Source organism: Ctenopharyngodon idella, chromosome 13, assembly GCF_019924925.1.
Source record: "Ctenopharyngodon idella isolate HZGC_01 chromosome 13, HZGC01, whole genome shotgun sequence".
Classification (NCBI taxonomy): Eukaryota; Metazoa; Chordata; class Actinopteri; order Cypriniformes; family Xenocyprididae; genus Ctenopharyngodon; species Ctenopharyngodon idella.
The window spans coordinates 28,390,859-28,413,293 of NC_067232.1; the positions used below are offsets into that span (position 1 = coordinate 28,390,859).

General features: G+C 37.5%; 1 protein-coding gene and 1 long non-coding RNA gene across 8 annotated transcripts in view; both read left to right on the top strand.

The window, feature by feature from the left end:
- LOC127524802 (arginyl-tRNA--protein transferase 1) overlaps positions 1–22,435 on the top strand; it is a 100,945-nt gene that overhangs the window by 3,792 nt on the left and 74,718 nt on the right. For all 7 annotated transcript variants that reach the window (XM_051916740.1, XM_051916734.1, XM_051916735.1 and 4 more), the window contains exons 2-6: positions 2,395–2,458; positions 4,277–4,339; positions 4,512–4,627; positions 5,621–5,818; positions 19,237–19,445. In XM_051916740.1, coding sequence (XP_051772700.1) covers positions 2,395–2,458; positions 4,277–4,339; positions 4,512–4,627; positions 5,621–5,818; positions 19,237–19,445 — 650 coding nt within the window. The remainder of the gene's footprint in view (positions 1–2,394; positions 2,459–4,276; positions 4,340–4,511; positions 4,628–5,620; positions 5,819–19,236; positions 19,446–22,435) is intronic.
- On the top strand, positions 5,825–9,188 carry LOC127524828 (uncharacterized). The gene is made up of 2 exons (XR_007933178.1): positions 5,825–7,698; positions 7,784–9,188. It is a non-coding gene; the product is annotated as an uncharacterized LOC127524828 (long non-coding RNA).

The window sequence follows — 22,435 nt, forward strand, 5'->3', positions numbered from 1 at the left end:
CACACTGGACTTCAAGCAACATGGTTTCTGTGCCTCTCCACTCTTCCTCCAGACTCTGGGACCTTGATTTCCAAATGAAATGCAGAATTTACTTTCATCTGAAAAGAGGACTTTGGACCACTGAGCAACAGTCCAGTTCTTCTTCTCCTTAGCCCAGGTAAGACGCTTCTGACGTTGTCTTTGGTTCAGAAGTGGCTTGGTACGTGGAGTGTGACAGTTGTAGCCCATTTCCTGAAGACGTCTGTGTGTGGTGGCTCTTGATGCACTGACTCCAGCTTCAGTCCACTCCTTTTGAAGCTCTCTTAAGTTCTTAAATCAGCTTCACCTGACAATCTTCTCAAGCCTGCGGTCGTTCCTTTCACTTGTACACCTTTTCCTACCACACTTTTTCCTTCCAGTCAACTTTCCATGAATATGCTTTGGCACAGCACTCTGTGAACAGCCAGCTCTTTCAGCAGTGACCCTCTGTGGCTTACCCTCATTGTAGAGGGTCTTGATGATCGTCTTCTGGACAACTGTCAAGTCAGCAGACTTCCCCATGACTGCTGTTGGGATTACTGACCTAAACCCAGTATTTATACACTGAGAATGGTCATTTAATAGACCTTGAAATTAAATATTCTAATAATTTGAGATACTGTTTTTTTATTTTTTATTTTGATGAGCAGCAAGCTGTAATATGTAATAAAAGCTGGAAATATTTTACTTTATGTCTAATAAATCTGGAATATATTTAAGTTTTACTTTTTGAATTAAATTACAGAAAAAAAAAAAAACTTCATGATATTCTAATTTATTGAGATGCAGCTGTATGACTTTAGTACCTTTCTGGGCATTGAAATTGTTTAATTATATTGCTGTCAATGCAGGCCTCACTGAGCCATCAGATTTTAACAAAAATATCTTAATTTGTGTTCTGAAGATGAATGAAGGTCTTACAGGTGTGGAACGACATGATGATGAATAATTAATGACAGAATTTTCATTTTTGGGTGAACTAATCCTTTAACTAAAGTTGACAATTTATATATAATATATATATATATATAATTTTTTTTTTTTTTTTTTTTTTCTTCTTTTATGAGGAGATCATTGTGTTTGAAATGATTACTCGCCGCTTCAGTCTTTTCAGGGCTTGTTATCTGCTTGTTTATCTGCCTCAAACCGAATCAGTAGCTATTGTGTTGTTCTGAAGAACAGGTGCCCTTTATGGGTTAGATTAATGGATGATAAGTCGGGTAAAAGCAAACCTCTTGTTTCTGTTGTTGCGGTGATCTGACTGATGTTGCATAATGGGTCTTTCTGGATTGTGTTGTGTTCTGTTCTGTTGAATCATTTGTTTGTTTGTGCTCTGAGAGCCATTGGCTTGACCTGTAGACCTCAATGAGTGCCTGCTTTCCCCGGCCTGAATTCTGGAAGTATTTTAATTGTAATTATTTTGTTCATTTTACATTTACACAAGGGTTTTTTGAGCAGTTTTCCTCCTTAACCAACTCCAAAATCAGTCCCAATTCCCAGCTTTAAAATAGATTAAAATCAGAACAATTTCTGAATAAATCATGCTCTTAAAATGGTGATGGGAAAGTGCTAGATTATAGAAAAGAGTAGTATGACTAAACAAAAATGAAATAACACAATAAATATCAGCAGATGTACTGATATCATGCATTGCTATTGAAAGGTTTGGACTGTTATTGCTCAAAGTCAATTTTATATATATGGAGATTCGAAACATTAATTTTAAAAGCAATAAATCAACTGATTGTCCTCTAGCCATTCCTCTTTGACAGATTAGAGGAGCATTAGCACCCCCTTGTGTCAGTCCCAAAATCAACAACCTTATCAGTCATTTCTGTTTTGAAATATTTGTTAGTCAATTTTGACTTAATATTATATAAAAGATGTCATAATTATTGTATTGGTTTTCTAGCCTATTTCACATTTATATATCAGACATCCTGCCCTCTTGTTATCAATATTAATATTGCCATTTCCCATTCCGTCACTCATTTTTAGTTATGGATATGTGTCTTTTTTAATGTCTTGTCAATATTGTGGAGTCTCTTTAATCTGACATTCAGTGTTTATATTGAATGCATTATAGCTCAGTCTACATAAAGAGACATCTCAACCCCACAGCCAAAAAACAGAGAAGATTCTCAAAGCTTTGAGGACAGATGTCCTATACGTGTCCTTGTGTGGGAGCTTAATTCTCCATGACGTCAAAGGAAACATTTTCCCTTCCTGAACTGTGTGTCAGAGAGCTTTGCTGTCCGGGGTCCGTTTGAGGCTCAGAACACATGGCTATAAGGATCACATGCCCTCCTGTTCTCATGATCATGCTTGTCTTTATTTAAGTTGTACATGTTCTAAACGTTGTTGTTCTCTCTCTAGGCATGTGGTCCCATACTATGACAGTGCAGGACTACCAAGATCTCATCGACAGAGGCTGGAGAAGGTGCTGATATGACCTCTGAACTGTTAAATTCTAATGAGTGTTTTATAATACAGTCTTCTGACTTGACTTTACATCATGTGCTGCATGAATAGGATTTCTTGCATAATGTCTTAGCAGGAAACACTTTTACACATTAACAGGATGCAGTGTAATGAGCTTAACACAGTGACAGATTCAGGGATACTCCCCTGAGCTCAGTCTCACAGACTTCTTAAAAAAGGATAAATGGGCTTTTCATTCACTTGACAGGCACACTGACTGAGCTTCTTGAAGAAAGTGGTTCAAGTCAACATGAGACCACTTTTTAATCAGGATATATTTGGCAAGATGTCCGATGGCCAGTCAGAAATGCCAAGTTGCTCTGGAATACCCATCCATTCCTTCTATCCTAAGAGACTCTTGCAGTTTAAAGAAATTTAACATTTAAGGAGTCATATCATTGTTAAATTTTCCAAGTACTGATTTTTAGATTGGGAGAAATTCTGATTAATCCACAAAAATTGGACGTCATGCATCACTAGCTGTATTTCAGCTACAGTTCATACTATTACAGTAACTTTTTTTTGGCTGTAAATAAAAGTATTTGTGTTATTAGAATGTAATTTGTAGTTACGTCAAAAAAGTAATCCAGTCACGTGATGCACGTTACTTGTAATGCGTTACTTCACATAATCGGATTACTTTTTTAACGTAATGAGAAAAGTAATGGTTACTTTTAGAGATGCACCGATACTAAATTTCTCCACCGATAGTCGATTATTCAGAGTGATATCTGTCGATACTGATAGTTTGGGGGTTCTGCCTTTTATACCTTCTTTTAAATTAATGATAATTTCATTATAATTAATAATTAATCATTATATTTTTAGTTATTATATTTTGAAAGAAATGCAAATAAACTTTATTCTCTCCATTTCATCAGCTTGTTTCAGAGTAACTGGTATCAGTTATAAACAAACATGTTACTCAAATTAATATTAACACACATTAACTAAATTCTGAAGATTAAATTAATATTTCTGAATGTTATTCATTCATGTAATTACTATTAATATTGAACATCAAACTGGTTTCTTAGCATTTTCTTTAAACAAAACTCAAATTCAGTGCATTTTCCTGCCCTCTTTTGATTGACAGGATATATCGGCCCTGATTTTTGGCTATTTTTAAACTATCAGCCGATAGTGTGAAAATTTGCTCTTATCGGCCGATACCGATTATCGGCCGATATATCGCTGCATCTCTAGTTACTTTACACATTACATCAAAAAAGTAATCTGATTACATAATGCACATTACTTGTAATGCATTGCTTTAATCGTAACACCACAAAGTAATCTGGTTATGCGTTGCATGTAACTTGTAACGCGTTACTTTACTCGTAACATCAGAAAAGTTATCTAATGCATGTTACTCGTAATGTGTTACTTGTAACATCAAAAAGTAATCAGGTTATGTAATGCACATTACTTGTAATGCATTGCTTTAATCGTAACACCAAAAAAGTAATCTGGTTATTGTAATGCATGTAACAAACTTGTAACATGTTACTTAAGTCATAACATCAAAAAAGTTATCTGGTTATTTAATGCATATTACTTGTAATGCGTTACTTTACTCGTTACTTCAAAAAAGTAATCTGGTTATGGTGTGTTACTTGTAATGTGTTAGCCATTACTGTATTATGTTTAATACAGTATCTCTTCAGCTAAAACCAAAAACACATGCTGTCCACACAAGTGGACAATTGTGATTTCATCATATTTAAATTGATCTCCCCTTTGTTCTTTTCATGCTTTTTTGTTTTGTTTTGTTTAGAAGTGGCAAATATGTTTACAAGCCAATCATGAACAAGACATGCTGCCCACAGTACACCATCAGGTAAAAGATTGCTTGTGTAAATAGGATACTCTGTGATATATTCAAATAAAATATCTTATTGTTCAATTTAGACTATTGAGTGATATTCTTAAATGTGTATAATTTGGGAAACAAATTGTGTGTTTGGTCTTTCTTTATACATGAATATGTTGTTGGACTTACTGTTTGGCAGGTGCCATGCCTTGAACTTCCATCCGTCAAAGACTCACAAAAAGACCTTGAAGAGGGTGAACAAGTTTCTCTCCAAAGGAGAGATGCCAGTAGAGCGGTGTGATGAGGGACATGAAGGTGAGCGAGAGAACCGGCTGCTGGTGGTCATTCACAATAACATCTAGCTGCAGTACATATTTATTTATAATGAGACATTTTAATATATGAGAAATGCCACTTAATGAATTGTGAAGATGAACATTTCTGAGTAATGACACAAACGTGTAGTTGAATCAGACTTTGGAATATTTCTGTCACAAAAAGTTTGAATCACAGACTCTATTAAAACGTCTCATTACGGCACTCTTACTTTGGCAACAACATCATATCTGAATATATCTGACTCAGTGTATAGCCCAGTCTTAATTTGAGCCAAGGTAAGAAGAGGTGCATCCCCAAGGCAGTGTTTTCTACAGGTATAGCCTCTGTCTGTGTCTTATATCTTGTGGTCTGGTCTGATTTAATATGCCATCCCAGGAGTTTTAGAAGAAATCAAAGGTCGTCTAAAGCCCTTCTCTTCCATACTTCAGAGGACAGTGGCTATAGCTGCAGCAAAAACCCAGTCGTTTTTGTCAGGTGCGCTTTCTGTGCTGTCGGACAGACATTAACCAGACGCCCCTCCTATCACCCAGGCATCATGTGTTATCTCTCCCATATTTCACTATTTTCTTCTCGTTTTGTCTTTTTCTACATGTGTTTCTTGTGCTCAGTTTGTTTGTGTGGCGTTGGGCATGACAAATTTTCTTAGTGTTCATGAACTGAAATTTCGTTTGCAAGTACAAGATCCATTTCATACCTTTTAGACATACAATTAAACACCCTTTAAATTTGTATGTTAATGCACCCAGCTGTGGTTTTCTTTTAAAATGATCTGTTTCCCAAAAGCATTGTAAGCTGATCGTAGAGTCTGGTGCAGTTGGTTTATGATCAACTTAGGCTCACAATGCTTTTGAGAAACACTGGCTTGCATAATTTGATTGCTCCAAGTAGCAGTGTGATTGGAGTGAATCCCTGTAGTAGACGGCGTTGTGATGATGGCCATCTTAAATGAACCATGTGTTGATTCTGTAGGAGAGCCCATGGACTCTGTGCATGAAGAAAGTGTTCGACCACCTCCTGAAGATCCACAGAAAATAGACCATAGTGAAGTACAAGACATCACCACCAGCCCGGACTCAGACTCCACCAACTCAACTGCACCCACAACACCCAAAGAAGACGCAGCGCCCGCTTCAGCAGAGAAAACCTCAAGTGTTACGCCCAAACCGGGTCAGTCTCTACACTAATTTAAGTCTCAGATAACACTGCCACAGCTCTTGGTTCTTTTCAACCAAAGTAGCGATTGATTGATTGTGTCAGGCAGCCAGCGACTGATTCAGGCTTATAAATCTTTTTGACCAGCTCATTGAAAAGAATTGGTTCATTTATCTAGGGCCTTGTGATTTCCGTGATGCAGAAAACGCGGACAGAATCACGAAATCCGGTCATAAAAGCGGAATTTACAGTATAACATGAAATGTCACAGAATTTCAGTACACTTAAATCAAATCGTGACATAGACTAGTATTTGTGAATATTAAAATATGAATCCTGCATGTTCTGTCTCTGTGTGAATGAATGTTGCAGACGCACACATGACGTTCGTGGTGTTTTCAGCCTCTGCCGCCTCACACACATGAACTTCATCTCCAGAGCCGCTCTCAAAATCACTTCATGAGCATTTTACAGTTTCATTTGAGAAAAACTATTGTCATATCATAAACACGGCAGCCCGTCAAAATAAAAGTTTGGTTTAACTTGAAGAAATAGTGACAGAAATATATTACTGTTGTACAGTAGAATTTAGCTACGCCTCAATGTACTAATACTACTACTAATAATAATATTATATTATTATTAAACCTTTATTCTTTAAGTAATAATCACAGTTTGTCTTCCATGTTTTAATTATAACAGTAAAGCTCTGTTGTGCAGCACTTTATTTGACAAAAAAAGTGTTTTTTCATATGATTAAAAGATAAATTAAATGAATGTTTTATGCCTTTATTTGAGTGCCAGAAAAATGAAAATACACAACACAGAATTTCTGAAAAAACAAAACATTTAATGGAAATTTTGTTATGTTTATGAACTCAATTAATTAGACATGCTTTTTGGTTTATTAAAATTTAATTAAACCCTTAAAATGGAATCCAGACAACTATAAACAGAAAACACAGAATTTGGTAAAGAATAAAACAGAATTTGAGGGGGGAAATATTTCATAGGGCCCTAAAAATATGTAATTTTTGTTAAAGTTTAAATAAATTGTTGTTAAATTGTATAAGTTTCATGATTTCAATTAATTAGACATGCTTTTTGAATACTAAAATTTAATTTCACTATGAAAGTGGAGAAAAATAAATAAATGAACAGAATCCAGAAAAATTAAAACTGAAAAAACGGAATTTGGAAAAAAATAAAATGGAATTTGGGAAAAAAACAAAATGGATTTCATAGGGACCTATTTATCCGTGAATCTACGCAAATACCACACAATATTCAAAGGCCCAATGACTTTTCCAGTTGTTTGTGGTTTACTGGAAATTTTTACTCACAATTTCTACCCAATTAGTTTCTTTTGAACTTGACATAACTAGTAAAATGCATATTCATTGTAAAATTGCTCATTGCGTTTTAAAATTTTATGAATTTACATGACTTTTCCAGGTCTTAAATTCACATTTGCAAAGTTAGGCTTTCACATATATCATGTTTTTCAAGACCGTCGGAACCCTGGTTCTTCAAAGAGAAAGCAAACAGCTGTTAATGGGGTGAATTAAAATAAAATTGTAGTTGTTTTACCTTATTTTAATGCTTGTTTTATCTTATCTTAAATCTCTTGTGGTTGAGAACCACTGCATAAAGGGAAATTAATGTTATTAAAATCATCTGGGTCCAAAAATAAAACTAGTTCTTAATAAGATCCAGTTGTCAGTTCCCAAGCGGACTAGTAAGTGTCTGATAAATGACTACTTGTCTTTAGGATAGCAAAACAAGAGATTCCGCTGAGGATCAATAGAGGGCAGCATGTGTCCAGAAATAAATGTGGGCATCTCCCTAGGGATATTATTTTTTTTCCACATCGTCTGTGCAAGATAGCTATTCCTGTAAGTGTCACTTCCTTTGTTAAACAATTTCATCATCTTATCCTTTAGTTAAATGTAATTGTAATACATTTTTTTTTTTTTTTAGCTCTATCAGAAGTATCTACTTGCTTTCCTCCAAGGGTGAAGCGCTGTGAGCCAAACCATAAAATAAATTCCCTGTAGACTTGAGGCACAAGGACCATACATCTTTGAATATGAATTTTAGACAAATTAAAAGTCCCATACATCTACAGGCCCCTGGAATGAGCACCCCCACAGAACAGTCCGGAAACGGGAAGGATTTATAGAGGCTCCCAAAAGGAGGAGAAAACTCTCGCTCTCTACATCTCCAAACGGAAACCACCTGGTGACAAATTTATCGCAGCTTGCTTTATGACCATCTTTACGTCTGAGTTATGTCTGTTGTTAGCGTTGACGCAGACGGAGCTAAATGACTGATTCCTCACAGGAGGTTAACGCTCCGGTTATAAACAACAGAATCTGTAAATGGTTTCTCTGGGTATTTGAGCTGAATGTAGTGAAGCGAGTACATGTGAACAGGCTTAGACCTTCACTCGTAATTCATGTTAATGAGAAACTGAGAAGGAACAATTAAAACTAGATTTTTTTTTTTTTTTGTGACCCAGCTAAAAATCTGCAGACTTTGTTTTTTTTCAGGGTGGTTGCTAAGGTATTCTGTGCAGTTTCTAATGTGTTGCTAGCTGGTTGCTGCGAGAGTGTTTTAGAGTATTTTTAGTTGCACAACAATACATGACAGTGTCATCTGCATAAAAGTGAAAATTTGCATCCTGAATATCACAATCAAGACTGTTTATGTAAATAAAAGGGGACCCAACACAGACCCTTGGGGAACACCTTTAACAATCTCTAATAGTCCCGATTATTTACCTTCAGCCTGTACACACTGAGTTCTTCCACTGAAATAGTTTTTAAAGCAGAAAATAACATGATTTTGAATTTGAATTTACTTAATTTGTGCATTTGTTTTTACATTGGGGTCAGGAATTTTGTTTTTGAATGTCTCTTATGCTCACCAAGGCTGCATTTATTGGATCAAAAAATCAGTAAATAGAAAATTGTAATATTGTGTAAAATTATTGCAATTTAAAATAACTTTTTTCTATTTTAACACATTTAATAATGTAATTTATTCCTGTGATCAAAGCTGAATTTTCAGCATCATTACTCCAGTCTTCAGTGTCACATGATCCTTCAGAAATCATTCTAATATGATGATTTGCTGCTTAAGAAACATTTCTGATTATTATCAATGTTGAAAACAGTTGTGCTGCTTCATATTTTGTGGACATTTTTCTTCAGGATTTATGAGGAATAGAAAATTTAAAAGAGCAGCATTTATTTGCAATAGATTTTTTTTGTAACATTATAAATGTCTTTACTGTCACTTTTCATCAGTTTAAAGCATCCTTACTGAATAAAAGTGTTCATTTGTTTTGAGAAAAATAAAAAATAAAATCTTTCTGACCTAAGTAATGTAGTAATGTACAAAAATAAGAAATAAGCAGTGGTGGAAAGAGTACTGAAAATTTGTACTTAAGTACAAGTACTGTTACACTGCTGAAATAATACTCGATTACAAGTAAGAGTACTGGTGTCAAAAAAGTACTCAAGTAAAAGTACAAATTACTCTTCTCAAAAACTAGTCAAAGTACTAAAATTACTTTTTAGCCGGTGATATTTAATAAATTATCAAAAAATATTCAATCAAATCATAGATCTAAGTAGAAAATAGCTACTTTAATCAAAGCACTTTCACCTTATTGACGAAGTGCATGAATTATTGGTCACAATACTGGAATTTCTAACTTCAATACAATACCTTGAAAATGATCAATATTTGGTCGCATTTTAAATACCATGGGGAAAACCACCACATACTGTATACCGTAGATATTTTAATATCTAATTTTTTTGTCCATCCATTTTGTCAAGGCAATCATTATTTTCTCGTAGAGACTCGTTGTAACAGTAATCAATTTAAATGGAGTGGTTTAATTCAAGTCTTCTGAAGAGACACGTCCGCTTTATACGATGAACAGATTTTAATTAAGGCTTTTGTTTACATATTTAAACATTGATCAATTACCATTACAATAATCTCACTTAAACATTTGCTCACTCTGTGTATTTGTGTCTTTACAATAGAGTAACTTTGTTGCAGTAGCTCACACGCAGCACAAGAAAGCTTGATTTCAAACTGAATTAATTTTACAAAAAATACAAGTAAACACTCAGTAATAAAATAAGAACAAAAAAAATTATCTAAATTCAGTTGCGGTATTTCAAATATGACAACACTGAATTTTTAAATGCCAGGTTAGTTCACCAAAAGAATAAAAATCCTGTCATTAATTACTCACCCTCATGTTGTTCCACACCCTTCGTTCATCTTCAGAACACAAATTAAGATATTTTTGATGAAATCTGAGATCTTTCTGACCCTCCATAGACAGCAACATTATTACCACATTCAAGGCCCAGAAAGGTAGTAAAGATATTGTTAAAATAGTCCACCTGACTACAGTAGTTCAACCTTAATGTTATGAAGCGACGAGGATACCTTTTGTGCGCAAAAAAATAAAATAAAATAAATAATGACTTTATTCAACAATTTCTTCTCTTCCATGTCAATCTCTGATGCTGTTGATGTAGTAAACACAGTGCAGCACTTCCAGGTTCTACGTCAGAATGCCAGCTCATTATTGGCCGGATTCTGTGTCAGCATCACACGCATGTGTCGTGTTGATCACATGAACAGCGTCAGAGAGTGACACGGAGAGAGGAGATTGTTGAATAAAGTTATTATTTTTGTTTTTTGCACAGAAAAAGTATTCTCGTCCCTTCATTAAGGTTGAACCACTGGTAGTCACATGGGCTATTTTAACGATGTCTTTACTATCTTTCTGGGCCTTGAAAGTTGCAATTACATTTCATCAAAAATATCTTAATTTGTGTTCTGAAGATGAACGAAGGTCACTTATAGCCAGTAAGATTTCCTGTAGCATTGGTCAGGCTTAGAGGTCTATTCTGATATATATCTTTTGACAACGTTTAATTTAAGAGCACGGAGAGATTCATGATTGCACACTACACAGTCTGACAGCGCGCACGAGGAGAGGCGGTTCACTTGTATATTTGAGAGCCTGAGTCATTTTCTGTGTGTTACAATAATGCAATCTCGACATATGTAATTAAAATACGCCAAAGAAATCTGAGGGTGTGATTAAAGTTATGCGCAATACCTGCAATCTCGCACTGACATTCAGGCTCTGTAACTGAAACGTGTGAGTGACAGGAGGAGGCGGGTGTGTGTCAGACTCGCTGCCGGGGAGATGAGAGAATGAGAACACGCCGCTGGTAAAATATCAGGGTTTTCATTGGGATCGGATTTCTTTATTGGCTACCGATATGCCAGTCAAAGGTTTGAATATTCAAATTGTTGGCGTACGCCGTAACGGAATGTGATTTTATAAGTAGCGATGTAGATTACTTAGCTTAATTTGTACTTAAGTACAAGTAAAATTACAGATTTAAAAATGTACACAAGAACCAGAAAAAGCTACTTAATTACAGTAACGTGAGTAGTTGTAATCCGTTACTTCCACCTCTGGAAATAAGTATGCCTAATTTGCTAATTTGATGGTTTTCATACAATGAAATCTGTTTTTGAAAGCAGCATGTGACTGTGTTTGCAGCCCCTTTTACTTCAATTTGATACATTTCTGAGTGAAACAGGATATTCTATAAAAAAGCATGTGGGATGGAAATTGAAAAGTGGGTGTTACATACCAGAAAAAGTGAGTTTAGAGAGAGGGATTGAAAATAATTTTTTATAAGAGTGAGTGCACTGATGAATCTTGCACTAAAAGACCAGGAATGTGTATCACGAAAGTACATTTTGATTTCATGTTGTCTAAGTTGAGCCTTGTGTGTTTCAGTAAAGGCTGGTCCAGGTAGTAAAAGTGTTTCTCTTCCCCACGCCCCACTGTTCTTCTTTCCATATGTTTTCCTCTCATAAAGGAGTGTGCCAGCTCTAATTCACCCAGCCCTGAGTCATCCCCGCACAGCAAATATACCTTACACTGTCCCCTCAGGGAGCCTGTGTGTGTGTGTGTGTGTGTATACATACATCTGAAGGAATGTGTCTTTGAGTTGCTGATACATGTACATGTGTGTCCATGAGTCCTCAAGGAAAGGCAGTTCTGGACTTTTTACGAACTGTTAACTGCTAGAGAGGGAGAATGTGTCTTCCGCAGGAACGGATCTGTCAGAGTTTATCTCTCCCTTTGCACACAACGGCCCGCTTGCAGCAGCACGTGTCTATTGCTAAAGGTCTGTCTGACCTCAGTACAATCCGCTCAGTGTTTTTATTCAAACGTGATAATATTCACTGTTATTTATTTATTTTGTTAATTTATTTTTTAAATGGGACATGTCATGAAAATCTTACTTTTTCCATGTTTAAGTGCTATAATCGTGTCCCCGGTGCATCTACCAACCCAGAAAACATGAAAAAGGACAACCCAGTAAGACTTTCTCTGCAAGCATGTGAAAAAACGAGCCGCTCAGATTTCGCTCCCCTTGTGATGTAGGAAGGGGATCTTATTATAATATTACCACCCCTTAAGGCCTTTGCACAGAGTCACAGAGTTTCGTATTCGTGATCTGAAAAATTCGTCGCACACTGAGTCCGATGCGTATTGATGAATCCGTTGCGAAAAAATTCGCAAAACAATGCAAAATGGAGTCTTCAAGCAGTGATAATGATTTAGTTGTCCTCTTTTCTTAAAAAGAGGAAATATTGGGTCCATCCAATCCTGAGATTGCGGAGAGAGAGAGAGAGGAAGGAGAGTTCCACCTCATCAAGGAGCTGCGGGATTATCCCGAGCATTTCAAAGTTTACTTCAGGATGTCAGCGGCTCAGTTTGATGCTTTGCTAGTGATACTGGCACAATCTTTATATTCTGTATTTTTGTATTCCGCACTTTGTTTGTCATTCAGTGCTGCTGCTTTGTGCTGTAGACGGCGTGGATCAACTTGTCAGATGGCATTTGGGATTTTGGCGTTCGCGTACGGTGGCTCTGAATTGTCAAAACGTCTCTCAAAATGCGTTAAAACGCAGAAAATCGAACCTGATCCGAATTTTTTTTTGACGGACGAAAGTTTCGGAGGCAGTGTGCAAACGTGACTGACACAACGTGAGGTTGAATTTATTTTTTAACGTGCGAAAATTTTGGATGTGAATTTCGGACTCGGTGTACAAAGGCCTTTAATCTGCACATCTCCACCCATGACGCCGCCATTTTGTTTTCACAAGCGACAACGGTGTACCAGTTCTAACACCATGGCAAACATTCGAGCAAAGCATGTTAACTGTTCTGTCGTTGTCTGCACAGACGAGCACTGAACACTATTTAGAGTCTCGTTAGCTTGGATAGCCTGAAGTTGACCCTGACAAGCTGGATTGATTAAAAAATGAGCGTTTCTGTCCGAGCGATATTTTGGTAAAAATATTAGATCATTCACAGCATTTGATAGCAATCATAAACGTTAACCTGGTGTGTATGGCTCTGTTTGGCAAACAGGTACGCTTTGTATAGTGGACGTCCATATGGATTAACATGACGGCACATGCTAGTGGATGAGTTGAATCAACTCCACAGCAACTACATAAATTTATCCACTAACCATTCAGAAACGTCTAAAAGTTGTAACTTCTTCCTGAGTCTCTCCATCAGTGTCGACTCCGGTTTGAACAATGTAAGGCTGAAAACTTTTGTCATTTTGGCTGCGTGAGATTCTCCAGCTTTGTTGTTGTTGAGCGACCGAAGCGCGAGCTGTTAAAGCTCCGCCCTCTTCTGGAAAGGGGGCGGGAACAGCAGCTCATTTGCATTTAAAGGGACACACACAAAGTCATCAAATACACGATGTCAGGATTTTTGGGTGAACGGTCCCTTGAAGAAGATTTTCTTTGCTTTAGTTGCCTTGCTGGGTGGAGATTATAAATCATTGTTTTTTTGTTTTGTTTTTTTGTGAAGCTGTTTTGGAATGAAATGTATTGTGAAAAGTGCTGTACTAATACTTTTAAGTGAGTTGAATTGCACTTGCGTCAGTAACATAACACTGTCGTAACCGGGCGGAAAGTGATAAAGTGATTAAAACTATCTCTTCCATGTTGATCCTAAGCAGCTGTATTGCTTTCAAACCAATTATGAATTGTACTAGGGAACATGAACCCCTGTCAGCCATCTTGAGGGGTTTCTTGCTGTGTGTTTGAGTAATGTGAAGATGAATTCATGTAATACTCTATTGTATTATAACCAAACAGAACCAGTCCGGCTCCGATCCGCTCAGAGTTCAGTTAAACGGTGTAAGAAACAGAACGCAGGCTGTCTTCGACCTGGATCCGGCCCAGCATCTGCTCTAGCTCTCTCGCTCGTGTTTACTCTGGTTTGGAGGAAAGCCATTCAACATCTCCATCATCCCCGTGCCGTATTTACAACCCTGGCCGGAAACATTCCCTCCTCTAAGTCAACTGGAGGTATTAACAGGAAAAGAGGGAAGAATGAATGTTAAGAAAGAGCTAATTGTCTCAGTGACTCGGAGGAAGTCACAGAGCAGCACTCGGAGGTCCTGAAGGAGGTCCCACGTCTCATGTGAAGCGTGTGAAGGCCAGATTTATTTGAGGAAAGTGTAAATAATCTGTTATCAATGTGCTTTTGAAAGCTGATCCAAATTTGCGCTTTGTATTGCGAGTTTAATTAATGCTGCACTTCTAAAGATAACTTCTAAATGTTGTTTTTTTTTTTTTTTGTAGTCTTAAATTAAAGAAGGGAAGTAAACACTGTTCTTTTGTTGTTCATGAGTGAATCCCTTGAAACTTATCCAGACAATCTCCAGGTCATATTTCACCCCAATCCAAAAGGATTTTTTCTTTCTTTTTTTTTTTTTTTATAAAGTTTTGGTTTAGGACATTCTATCCATCTCTCTATTTGTCTGCATCCATCCATCCATCCATCCGTTTGCATCCATCCATCCATCCATCCATCCGTTTGTATCTATCCATCCATCCATCCATCCATCCGTTTGCATCCATCCATCATCCATCCATCCATCCATCCATCCATCCGTTTGCATCCATCCATCATCCATCCATCCGTTTGCATCCATCCATCCATCCATCCGTTTCCATCCATCCATCCATCCATCCATCAATCCGTTTGCATCCATCCATCCGTTTGCATCCATCCATCTATCCGTTTGCATCCATCCATCTATCCGTTTGCATCCATCCATCCGCTTGTATCCATCCATCATCTGTTTGTATCATCCATCCATCCATCCATCCATCCATCCATCCATCCGTCCACTTGTATCCATCATCCATCCATCCATCTATCATCCATCTATCCATCCATCCATCTATCCGTTTGCATCCATCCATCCATCCATCCATCCGCTTGTATCCATCCATCCATCCATCCATTCGTTTGTATCCATCATCCATTTATCCATCCATCCATCCATCCATCCATCCATCCATCCGTTTGTATCCATCATCCATCCATCCATCCATCCACTTGTATCCATCCATCCATCCATCCACTTGTATCCATCCATCCATCCATCCATCATCTGTTTGTTTCCATCCATCCATCCATCATCCATCCATCCGCTTGTATCCATCCATCCATCCATCCATCATCCATCCATCTGCTTGTATCCATCCATCCATTCATCCATCCATCCGTTTGCATCCATCCGTTTATATCTATCATCCATCCATCATCCATCCATCCATCCATCCATCCGCATGTATCCATCCATCTATCTATCCATCTGTTTGTATCCATCCATCTATCCATCCATCCATCATCCATCCATCTGTTTGTATCCATCCATCCATCCATCATCCATCCATCTGCTTGTATCCATCCATCCATTCATCCATCCATCCGTTTGCATCCATCCGTTTATATCTATCATCCATCCATCATCCATCCATCCATCCATCCGCATGTATCCATCCATCCATCCATCCATCTATCTATCCATCTGTTTGTATCCATCCATCTATCCATCCATCCGTTTGTGTCCGTCCGTCCGTCCATCCATCCGTTTGTATCCGTAAGTTGTGCTGCTTCAAGTTTTTGTTGAAACCGTGATTATTTTTCCCCTCCATGGTTTCCTTGATGAATAGAAAGTTCAAAAGAACAGCATTTACTTGCAATGGAAGTCTTTTGTAACATTATTAATGTCTTTACCATCACTTTTGATCGATTTAATGCATCCTTACTTAATGAAAGTATTAATTTCTTCCCAAAAAAATCTTACTTGAATGATAGTGTAAATTGTAAAGTGTTCATGTCTTGTGACCTTGATTTATGAAGATATAAATTGTCACAATGCAACAAATCATAATAGTTTTAAAAAATAGACTTCCTTTTTTATGCAGTATATAATTCCTTATTTTAATGAATTTTTGTTTGATTTATACACTCCTGACAGGTTTTGTGAGATGCAGACAGTGCTCTTATCCCTCTCTCTCTCTCTCCCCCAGCGGGGTGAAGGGTTTGATGGCAGGCGGGCAGGCTGACGCTCGGCGGCTGGCACAGGGACAGGCAGGAAATGGCCCTGCTTTCCTTATTGCTCCAAACAGGATGTCGGCGTGTAAACTGTTGACATGGGATGCCGGGAGCACTCCAAGGGACTGGCGTTGATCCAGAGAGATTGAGGGGGGGATGGAGAGAAAGAGAGGGAGTGAGCAGGTTATTGTACTGTATACACAGACACAGATTAATATACATTATCACACATAAACTGTTGTAGCTTGCACAGTCCAACAAATGGTTCTTGACCACTAGGGCAGGATGTGAACCATTTCATTTTGCGATTACAAACACTTCTTGTGTCAAATATGTGTGTCTGTTTTCATAATTGCCAGTTAAATAAGCTCAGAGTCGCCTGCAGCCATGTCTAGAGACCAGATTATCACAGAGACTTTGGCAAATGCATTGCAATCCCCAGACAAGCATCCTAAAATCAAATCAGCAAGCTTTGCACCAGCAAACGCCACTTACATTATCCTCGAAATGTAATTATAGCTAGAAATGCTTCAGAATATGAACATTTTTGGCTGAAATACGGTGATGGAGTGGTTGACGGTTGTCAGAGATCAACTGCACGGCTGGAGTGTGTGTCCGAGTGTTAGCTTATACACCATATAGCACTCTCTCTAATCTTGTCTCAATAGTAAATGGATGGCCGACTGCCAGGGCTGCTGCCGCACACTCTGAAACAGTAACTGATGCAATGACCCTATTCGTCCCTCTTTTCCTGACCAGCCCTGCCTGTCGTTCTCAATCTGGGATTACCACCTCCTTCGGTTTCCTTCAGGGAAAATGAACAACCATCTTGACACTTTCATTTAAACGTGCGAGTGGTCTGAACAATCCTCGCAAAAGCAGCGGGAGTCAACAAACAGAGCCCGTTTTGTTTTACAGCTGCGATGATGTCATGATGTCAGAGGAGCGCAAATGACTTCCATCTAAACGGGAGGACTCGGCCCTGCCTTTACTGACTGGACGACTCATTGGAGTGCACACATCGTTCTCGTAACTCGCTCAAAGGATCACGCACTCCTACGGTTAGCGAACGTGCCCGCAAGCTGCCTATGGAAACATGCTCTCACACCCAGCAAAACGGCTCCAAATGTGGGATGAGCTCAAGACCTGTTGTTGATTATACCTCTCTTGTAGTCTTCGCCCCTCTACCAGACATCACCAGCAACATGCCGCACAGTTTATGTGGTAGTCTGTAAATGGAAGCTTAGTTTTGTTTCATTGGGGATCTCGGCCCTCAGGTTTTTAGACTCCTGCTGCTGGTTTTCTTCTGCTGTTTTTGTCAGGTTTTCCACAGTGCAGAACTATTTATTTGACATATTTTAGACTCAGGGTGTGCCTCTGCCTGTGGGCATACATTCTTAAAAATTACACGTGCCACATGTAGCTAACCAAGTCAATATAAAATCAAAATTGACAATTCATCAGTGCACATTTTCTAAATGCAAAAAAATTGAAAAGTTTAATAACTTGTAAAAACGCCCAGTTGTGTTTGAAGTGGTCATGACATTTTTATTATTTTAATATGTTCCTTGAGGTTCACTTAATGAAGTCTTTTTTGCACACACACACAAAAAACAAAATAAAACAAATGTGGAAAAAACAATTATTTTCAACCGTCATTCTGACCCTCTGTCGAAAATGATTGATTTTTAAGGTTCAGCTCTTTTTAAGGCTTGTCAGTAAACAGCCACTGTTATGACTGTATCAGTGCCCACTCGCTATTGCACGTGAGTAAGGGTTTTGAAAACATTATCCATATAAAATTATCCATATTATCCAAAATATCCATATTTGTCATTTACAGACAAAGCATTATGAAATAATTTATATGATTTGTGATGTAGCTGCTGTCAGATTCAATACAGCTGACTGGCTTGTTTCTGCCACGAAATAAAAAACTAAACAAAAAAGGTAATTCTGACTTTTTATCTCACAATTCTGACTTTTTTTTCTCAGAATTATGAGATTTAAACTCACAATTGTGAGGAAAAAAGTCAGAATTGAGAGTATACATCTCTGACTAAATAATTCTGACTTTTATAAGCGAGTTTATATCATTTGCGAGTTTATATCATGCAATTCTGGGGGGGAAAAAGAATTGCAAGTTATAAAGACATTTGACTTTTTTCTCGCAATTCTGACTTTATATCTCGCGATTCTGACTTTATATCTCGCGATTCTGACTTTATAACTCGCAATTCTGAGTTTTACGTCACTGGACTAATTTGTTCCTGGGACAAATAGTTCCGGGTAATTTCGGTGGAAAAGCGGCTTTATATGTCAAAAGATCAGATTTGGTTTCTTGTGTCATGACCCCTTGAACAAATTAACTTTTCCTTCTATTTATTTCGTAGAATCTTGTTAACGCCAATAATATTTTGACAGTTCAGGGTTTTTATCAGTGATGGGTTTCTAATGGTCAGTAGTGACAAAATTGTATAGTAAATAGTGGAAAATTTTTTAAAGTTGTCCCTTACTTTGTAAAGCATCAATAATAAAACAAATTCTTCATCAATAAAGCTGCCCTTGTGCTAAATTTACACTACCATTTAAACGTTTGTGTTCTGTTTGTTTTTTAAAAAAAAAGAATATAATACTTTTATTCAGCATGGGATGCATTAAATTCATAAAAAGTGATTAAAGTAAAGGCATTTATAATGTTATTAGAGATAAAGTTTCTATTCATCAAAGAATTTTGGTTTCCACAAAAATATGAAACAGGACATCTGTTTTTAACATTGATAATAAATGTTTCTTGAGCAGCAAATCATAATATTAGAATGATTTCTGAAAGACCATGTGACTCTGAAGACTGGAGTAATTCAATGCAATAATGCTTGTACTGTCATCGAGTCGCAAATATCTTCTCTCAATGTTGTCTTCTTAATTCTAGGTAATGGAGCCGACCCCAACAGGCCTCTGTGTCGGAAAGCTAAGGACATTAGGAAAGAGAGACGACTTCAAAAGGAGCAACAGAAGCAGCAAGAAACCGTGTCTTCTTCTCCAAATCCAGCCCCATCAAAATCTTCATCTAATCAGTCCAAATCATTGGAGGAATTCATTACGGAGTCCTTGCCCAATGACCCGCTGCACCGTTTAGAGGTAAGTCATGAACTTTGCTTGTATGTAATCCTTCTTTGAGGTCAAGTAACTAAAACGGGCCAAAGCAAGAGAAGATGCACCAATAAAATCTGACCCTGCACCAATCTCAAAAGTGCAACTATCACACACTGGTTTGAGTGTCCTGGGTAAATATTCCAGGCCATTCTCTTCACAAACAATCCTCTCCTGCTTTTGCTGTGATTGCTTGGGTGAAGTCAGCATGGGTAAACAGCCAATGTTTTTGCGTTCTAAGCAAGTCTGTATGAAAGGCCATCTTATACCCCAAACGTCATTGTCCCTGGAGACGGCACTGACCCGATTCATCCCTCAATTAGCTTGTTGACTGGATTGATTTGATTGACTTCAATATGTCATTCAATTATCTTAAGTGGATAGCAGTCAATGTCACTGTCATCTGAACAAGGTTAGTGGTTCACTTTAGAAACAATAGCCTAAAGCAAGCTCTTGTATACAAAAACTCTTTTTTTGTCATTATGAACTTTCTCATGCAAACAAACAATTCGTGCTTTTATTTATTCAACAATGTAATTTGCGTGTCAGACCCTTACGTCGAAATATAAACCGCCAGAGTGTAGTTTGATGCTGGTTAAGCTTCGTCCTTGAAGTCTGTTTGTTACCACTTATCTCTCTGGCACATAATGAAAACGAATGCTATTAAAGCAGTTCGTGGAGTATCACACGTCTCCTCTCCAGACTTCACTTTATCGCTTGTGAAATGGGGGTGTTAGGGCTAATTTCAGTAAATCTCAGTTGTGGGGTCGTTAAGCCCTCGGAGAGCGACCTCAGCCTAATGAGATGTTTACATGCACGCGTGGAGTGTGTTTTATCACACACACTACAATCTAAGTGAAGAACTCATTGTTTGACAGGGAGAAGATTACTTTAAGAAGCATTGGCACATTTTACCTCTAGCCCTCACTTGGGGTTTTGATGCTAAATTCGTTCAGGGTTCAATGTTGAAAGAATAGTTTTTCCAAAAATGAACAATGTAGAGCTCTTTTCTTTCTTCTGTGACATGCAAAATGTTTTTCTCCATACAATGAAGGTACAATGATTTTTAAAGATGACTTTAATGCCCCTTTCACAAGATGTAATATAAGTCTCCAGAATGTGTCTGTGAAGTTTCAGCTCAAAATACCCCACAGATCATTTATTATAGCTTGTCAAATTTGCCCCATTTCGGTGTGAGCAAAAACACGCCGTTTTTGTGTGTGTCCCTTTAAATGCAAATGAGCTGCTGCTCCCGGCCCCCTTTCCAGAAGAGGGCGGAGCTTTAACAGCTCAACAACAACAAAGCTGGAGAATCTCACGCAGCCAAAATGAGGATTGTCAGTAACAACCGACTAGCATGTGCCGCTAGAATAAAATAATACAGCAAAGATGCATTAAATTTGATGCATTTATAATGTTATAAAAGATTTCTTATCTGAATAAAATATGAAGCAGCACAACTGTTTTTTTTTTTCAATATTGATAATAATAAGAAAAGAGCAGCAAATCATCATGTTAGAATGATTTCTGAAGGATCATGTGACACTGAAGACTGGAGTAATGATGCACAGGAATATATTGCATTTGAAAATATATTGTAAAAATGTTTTGCAATATTACACTTTTTACTGAGCATAAGATACTTGTAAAAACATTAAAAAATCTTACTGACCCCAAACTTAAACGGTAGTGAATATTTGATATATTTTAATGATGCATTGTCTGTTTGCTTTAATTGTAAGTGCTTGAACTATAACCTTGATTTTTGATTAGTTTAAAAAACTGAGCGATGAGTCGAAAGACTTCCTGTTGAAATCATTATTGTGCTTTCACGCTAGGTTAACTTCTACTCAGAAAGTTGCTTTAAAACGTATACATGCCTGTGTCTTCTCAAGATTAATGATGATTGAATTTGGTTATCAAACCCCCATCTACACCTGCAGAGGGCAGTAGAGGCACATTATAACTTTCCCCACGTTCTTTTCAAATCCCAGTTTGTTTCTGCCGTCTTTCACCTCCCATATAAGTTGAAATCTCGGAGCTGTTTTGACAGCACTGCGCTCTCTTTGTCTTGGTTACTCCTCACACACTTAATCAAATATCCACATCTCAAGAGAATCGCCCGGTAGATTAAAAGACTCTACTTATGTTTATCTGAAACAAAAGTCGCAAATATCTTCATTAACTTGGCCAAGCAATAATAAGAGATATTCATTGAGGGCCAAATAAAATAAAATTGAATCTAAATCCCCCAGTCATGTTCTTCTGGGGAATTTGTGAACCATAGCACCTCGTCCAATGAAAATGTCTCAGCGAGAGGTCCTTTAATTAGGAACAGCTTCGCCAGTCAATTAAATGTTTTTTGGAGGATTGGATTTCGATTTGCCGCCTCAATTCTGAGGCCAGCTTGTCCTTGTGCAAACACTGATGATCCTGTTAGATGTCAAGCTCGGTTTTACTAATCAAACATAACATCTGATCCCACACAGTTAAACGTTTTAAACTCGTCTTAGACTTTTACACACAGCTAGTTGAATGAGCCTTAGTCTTACTTTGTCTTCAGAATGTTACAGAACCTGCATTGTGTAAATGCACATGTTTATTTTAATTGTTCACCTTCATGTCGTTCCAATCCCGTATGAGAATCAGTTATGTATTATTAACCTGCATTTTGACATGCCAAATTTAAACATGTACTACTTTAAATAACCCATTCATATATATATACAAATAGCTACTTTTTAAAATAATTTTTAAAATGACCTAAAGTATCGTTTCCTGTGTTTGACTGTGGCTGCTAATGTGATATAATGAAAGCCAGTTCAACTGTGCCTAGAAATTCAGGACGTTTCTTTTGTAACCGTATACAAGGAGACACTTTGAGACTGATTCACTGCGGGTCTGTGTTTAATCATTAGTGCAGGAAGTCATGTGTTCTCGTCTTCTCTATAGTGTGCCTCACATGGAGGACCAGGAAG